This window comes from Lagenorhynchus albirostris, chromosome 9 (assembly GCF_949774975.1).
Source record: "Lagenorhynchus albirostris chromosome 9, mLagAlb1.1, whole genome shotgun sequence".
Lineage (NCBI taxonomy): Eukaryota > Metazoa > Chordata > Mammalia > Artiodactyla > Delphinidae > Lagenorhynchus > Lagenorhynchus albirostris.
The window spans coordinates 4,917,002-4,923,001 of record NC_083103.1 but is presented as its reverse complement, the minus strand read 5'-3'; the positions used below and the strand labels follow the sequence as shown (position 1 = coordinate 4,923,001).

Below are 6,000 nucleotides of genomic sequence, written 5' to 3'. Positions count from 1 at the left end.
CCCGCCCCACTTCCCAGCCCGTCCCGCCCCACCTGACTCTCCATCACCCGCCTCTGTCCCTGCCCTGCACCGACTCGCGGTCGCCCTCCCCAGTGTGAACAGGTGTCGCAGGGCCGCCCCCGACTGGACCCTGGCCGGGGTGGCTGCGGTCGCGGAAAAGCGCACGCACCTGGCTCGGGGCCCCTGGCTTCCAGCCCAGAAACTGCCTCACTGTGTGCTCTCGGGCAACCCCCTTCGCACGCCCCGCCCCCGTGCCTCAGTTTCCCCAACGGTCAAGCCCGGTCCCGGCAGCTCTACAGGTAACACACCTGCTTCCGGGACTTGATCGGCCCCCGGGCCCCGCGGGGTGCAAACCCGGCGCCCGACCCCGCGCCCCCGCGGAGCCCCGGCGGCCGGCTCCAGGGGGCCGGGGCCCCAGGCAGAGCCGCGGGGACCTCGTGCGGCGGCCGCCTCGCCGCGGGCCGGCTCCGGGGGGCGCCCGCTGGAGGGCGCGGCCGGAGCGTGGGGCGCAGGAGGGCGGCGGCGGCGGCGGCGGCGGCGGCGGCGGCGGCGGGGGGCGGAGACGCGGAGCGGCTTCCGCTCCCGCGCCTCCTGCCTCCTCCCCCGTCGTCCTGGTCCGCGGCGCCCGAGGGGGGAGGCGGCAGGCGCCCGGAGCCGCGCGAGGAGCCGCGGCCGCCGCGCCATGGAGCCCGAGTGAGCGCGGCGCGGGCCCGTCCGGCTCCGGACAACATGGAGGCGGCGCCGCCCCGGCCTCGGCCGCCGCCGCTGCTGCTGCTGCTCGCGCTCTGCTGCAGCCTGGCCCCCGCCGCGGGTAGGTGGGCGCGGGCCGGAGGGACAATGGCCCGGCCGCCCGGGCGGCTCGGCCGTCCCGCGGCCAAGTGCGCGGCGCCGCCTCGGAAGCGACTTTGGAAGTTGGGGGCGAGTTGGGGCGCGCGCCGCGGGTCCCCGCCGCCCCCCTGCCGCGCCCGCTGCCCGGGGGCTGCGCGCGGGCCCTTTGTCTAGCCCGCCCGAGCCCCTCCCGGGGAAGCCGGGTCCAGTCCCGCGTCCCTGGCCGGCGAGGAGGGCGCGCGGGCGGCGTCGACCCCGCCAGGTGCGGCGCGGGCGGGTCCTCACCTGCCCGGCCCCCGGGGCGCGCTCGGAAGTGCGCCCGCCCGAAGCCCGCCGGCCGAGGCCGTGCGGGGACCGGGGGGACCCCGGCCCGCGGGCACGCACGGAGCGGGGACTTTCGGCCCGGAGGCAGGCCTTGCCGCCCTGTGTCGGGAACTCCTTCCCGACCCTGTTTCCGATGGCCGCGCTGCCGGCCTGCGAGCTCCGGGAACTGATTTAAATTGCAGAGAAAGTTCTGAACCGGGCGCCGGGCGGCCTGGCCTGTGGCGCTACCCCTTTCACCTGCGTTGCTGTCGGTTTCCAAACGGACTGACACCTGCCAGGTGCCCGGACGACCCGTCTGGCCGCTGGGGCCCCAAACAGTGACACCCGGCCGGTGTCCACCCCGGGCGCCGGCTGCGTGGGGCCGCCTCGGGGTGACGTGGTCCCAGCGCGCAGCGTGGGGCCTCAGCTGGACACCCAACCTTTGGGAGATCGGGGACTGGAGACCTTTCTCTCCAACTTTTGGTGTGTCCCAAGGGGTGGAGTTGAGGTCAGGAGGACTCAGGAAACGAAGCGCCTTGTGAAAAGCTACACATGTTCTTTTAATTTGGAGATTGCCATGTGGTTTTTGAAGCAAGCCTCTCGCTACCTAAATCATTCTCTTCCGACGTGAGTGTTTTGTTTTTCTGGAGTGTGGCTGGCCAAGTGGACACGGGAGTGCGAGTCCTGTGCTCTCCAGGCTGCTGTTCTGCTGCGGGCAGTTGCGGGTGGGTGGGGGGCGGCTCCGGTCCCTTTGTCTGGGCCTCTTTAAGGCAAACAGCTGTCTCCCTGAATATTTCCAGTGTGGACACTGCAGGGAGGTGTCCTGGCCTGGCTCTGTGGTCACATTCCCAGCGCTGCGGCCCCTCCATTGAGGTTTGGGGAGCGGAGAGGGGGTAGTTTCCTCAAGTCCTCTCCCCTCCCAGCCCAAGCCCGGAGACTCTTGACGGTTTCACCCCAAATTTGCCTGTGTCTCGGGAGCGTGTTTACATTCTTGGCCCTGTCTGATACGAGCAAAACAAGGTGACGACAAAACAATGACAGTATCTGGGTAGTTCAGGCCAACCCTGCTCCTTCTCTTTCCGGAAATGCCTGGATCACGGAGGCAAAAGGGTTTTTTTGGGGAAGATGTTTGTTTTAAAGGTGGGGTTTCTCAGCCGGCTGCGTTGCTGTTCACTGTGTTGCAGTCTTGGATTTCCTGGACCTTTGGGGTGATGTTGCTGGGCTCCAGTGCCTGTCCTGCGGTTCGAGCCCCCAAGGAGAAGGAATCACATCTGTGGAGTTCAGTTGTGCAGGAGGCAGAAACAGACTCGATTATTTTAACGTTAGAAAGCATGTCGACGCGAGGTTTTTAGAGCACCGGCTGATGTGGAAATCTGGTCCTGAAATGGGACGAAAAGGAGGGATCTTGCTGCAGAACTCTTTTGACTGTTCTTGACATGTCATGTCCCTGATCTCTGTGTTAGATTTATGCCACAGTCCGGAGTGGAGCCAGTAAGTTGGTAGCTAATTATTTTTCCTGATTGCTTCCTGTTGCCATTTGAAGCGGTGAGCCCACGGAAATGCCTTTGTTCTAGTGGTCCTGGTGCTGGGAATGGCCTGCCCCAGCCCCACGGCTCAGGCCTCTCCCTTTTAGCCGCACAGAACTTGCTCCAGGACTGCCCCCTGGGTGGTTACTGCAGATGCTTACTGCCTGGCCCACGGGGAGGGCCCGGCAGGTGGGTACTGAGTTAACTAATTGCTGCGGAGAGTCTGCTGAGAGTTCCCCTAAAGGACCCTCTGCTTCCCAAAGCAGGGCCCACGTGCCTTGAACCCTCCCGTTCAGTTCCAAGAATTTACCCAGTGTACCCACATGATCCAGCATTTGCTGTGGAGATCCCGTCATATTTGGAACCCGTTTAATTTCAGCTGCACTGTGTCACCGCTCAGGCATTTAGCAGAATTTGCACACGGGATGGGGGTGTGTGCAGTTAGGTGAGGACTCAGCGTGGCTTCCTACCCCGCAGCTTGGGCTTGCCAGGGCCGAGGGCGGGGGCTTTGGGGTCAGACCACTTGGGTCGAGAGGCTCAGTACCTGTTTGACTTTGGACAACTTACTTAGCTTCTTTGTACTCTGTGTCCTCACCTGGTCCCCCCACCCCCCAGCCAACATGGTCCGGAACGTTAAATGCTGCCTGGGAAACCCTTAGCACCATTCCTGGCCCGGGTGAGGAACCGGTGGTGGCAGAGCTGCAGTGCCTGTTGTGTAATGGGGTCCTTGATCTTTCTGCCTGGAAGGTGTAGAAGCTATTATCACACAGTCCGGATTTTTCTACTGTGTGGGACCTTGGACCTCTAGCCCGCTGTCTGATTTGTTTATCGCTGCAGCACTGGGTGAGGGTTCTTGTGGTGGTTAACAGTGTGGGCAGAGCCTCGCTTGTCGGGGGAGCTTGGGCAGCTGACTCCACCTTTGTGTACCCTAGTTTTCTCTTCTGTAAAATGGGTATAACAATACTTCCTCCCAATAGTTCAGTGAGTTGACGCGTGCCTGTATCAGGTCTTATTATTGTTGCTGCTACTCTTGGGGCCTGGTTAAGCCCTGGGGAGAGGATGGGACGGAATGGCAGAGGAGGCCCGGGCCTTCGCTGTCGGGGTGTCCGGTTGACGGAAGGGCAAACAGAAGCTGACTGTGCAGCTCTGGGAGAGGTGGGCTCAGTCCCAGAGCCCTGTCCTCGAGAACTGGCGGGTCTCTGCTGAAAGAGGCCGGATCGCGCTGCAGAGTCTGGACATGGTCCAGAGAGCGATGGAAGCTTCCGGAGACTTTAGTTGGAGGAGGGGGATAGGAAACGCAGGGGAAACGTGTTGAATTGATTTTTTTTTTTTAAATTGAGGTGAAAATCACGTAACATAAAATTAACCATTTTAAAGTATACCATTCAGTGGCATGGAGTACGTTCACAACGCTGTGAAAGTTCCCCTTCTGTCAAGATGCAAAACATTTCCATCACCCCGGAGTAAAACCCTGTACCCATTCAACCATAACTTCAACGACTTCCCATCCGCCGATCCCACGACTCGGGGTCTCTGTGGACTCGCGTGTTCCGGACGCTTCGTGTCCAGGGAGTCATAGGCTGTGTACAGGGAGTCATAGGCTGTGCTGCCTTCTGCGTCTGGCTTATTGAGCGGGATGCTTTCGAGGTGCGTCCACGCTGTAGCACTTGTCACTGCTCCGCTCCTTTCACGGCTGAACAGCCTTCCGTCACGTGGAGAGAGCACATTTGCTCATCCGTCCACCTGCTGATGGGTTGACCTTGCTTGAGTACTTCTCCCAGTGGGCACGGGATGGGAGCCGGTTGTCCTTGCGGGGTTTGGACAGTGGAGGCTGTTTAAAGCTGGGCCGGGGACGTGAGCAAATTAGCTTCAGAGCTGGGAGAGCCGGGCCAGGGGACAAGCTAAGGGCCCAGGGCTGGCCTCTGGCAGGGGAGGGGCGCTGGGAGGTGGACTTAACGCCATGTTCATAATTACAGAAGCCGTGGGAGGAACTGGACATCTGCGGTTTAGGAGGCCTCTGGGCTGGTCACTTACCACGCTCTCAGAATGGGGAGCCTCTGACGGAAGCAGGGGGCCACGTGCAGCCCCTTCCCCTGCTGGGCCTGGGACACATTTGTGCAGGAAGCAGTGACCTCTCTGCTCTGCAGGCATCCTGGTGACAGAGTGGTTCCAAGCACTGCTGACAGCTGTGGGCGGCAGAGGCACAAAGAGCCGGCCCCCTGGGCCCACCCGCCGCTGCGGGCTGCTCTCTGCTTTCTCTTCAGCTCAGGAAGTGGTGGTCTGCTAACTCTTGGCCTCAGTTTCCTCATCCACAAAATGGGGACGATGGCGTGTACCTTGCAGGGTGCTGGCTGGGGTTCAGTGAGGAGGAAGCTGAGGCGGGCCATCATGGGAAGGACGTGGTGGCAGGGGGAGTCCTGCCCTAGGCGGCCGTTTCCTTTTAAAAGAGTACGAAGGTCAGAGTCCCAGACACCATCTTCCAGTGGGGGACTGGGAGAGGGGAGGGGTGTTGTGGGCGTGTTGACCTCAGGCTCCAGCAGTGGTGGCAGCTGCCTGGGGCTGGAACCTCAGGGTCTGATCGTATCTGTGCCCAGGGTCACATGTCCGCTGTCCTCTGTCCCCCTGACTCAGGATCTCTTTTGCCCAGGACCTTGGGAAGTTGTCCTTGGTGACATCGCCGGTGAGCCCTTTTGCAGGGCTGGGAGATACTGTACTTGCTGGGTATTTTCTTATTTTCTTGGTTGGTATTTGATTCAATGTAGATTTTTTTCAGTGCTTTCAGTTTGCCTGCATGTAGTTTTTCTAGTGGTTAAACTGAAGCCAGGAGGTGCCTCATCTGCCCACCCCCGGGCCCCACTGCCCTTTCTCTGCTGGGCCTGGGCCGTGTGGCTTCCCCGAAGGCCCAGCCGGCTCCACCCTTACCCCTCTGGGACCCTGCACTCTCAGGTCTGGAGTGTGGCCTCCTGAGGCTGTGGCAGCCCCCAGCTCTGCCATCCCGGCCTGCTTTTTCCCGCCCTTAAGTATACAGTTTAAGAGCGGCATTAATTACAGTCACAATGTTGTGTGACTGTCACCACCATCTGTTTCCAAACAAAATTTTTAGCACCCCAAACAGAAACCGTATCCATTAAGCAGTCACTCCCCAGTTCTCACTCTACCCCCAGCCGCTGGTAACCTCTATGCTTCTCTTCTGTGTCTGTGAATTTGCCTTTTCTAGGTATCTCATATTTGTGGACTCACATGATGTTTATCCTTTCGTGTGTGGCTTATTTTAATACTTTGTTTATCCATTCACCTGTTGCTGAACACTTGGGTTGTTTCCACCTTTGGCTATTGTGAAATG

General features: G+C 60.7%; 1 protein-coding gene across 8 annotated transcripts in view; it reads left to right on the top strand.

Moving 5' to 3' along the window:
- The first annotated feature begins 628 nt into the window (after nucleotides 1-628).
- LRP5 (LDL receptor related protein 5) overlaps nucleotides 629-6,000 on the top strand; it is a 108,699-nt gene continuing 103,327 nt past the window's right edge. For 7 of the 8 annotated variants that reach the window (XR_009542291.1, XR_009542290.1, XM_060158318.1 and 4 more), the window contains exon 1: nucleotides 629-811. Coding sequence is in view for 6 of the 8 variants with exons in the window: in XM_060158318.1 (XP_060014301.1) it covers nucleotides 730-811 (82 nt within the window). In the remaining 2 variants the exon portion in view is untranslated. The remainder of the gene's footprint in view (nucleotides 812-6,000) is intronic. The other variant, XM_060158316.1, reaches the window with a different exon arrangement.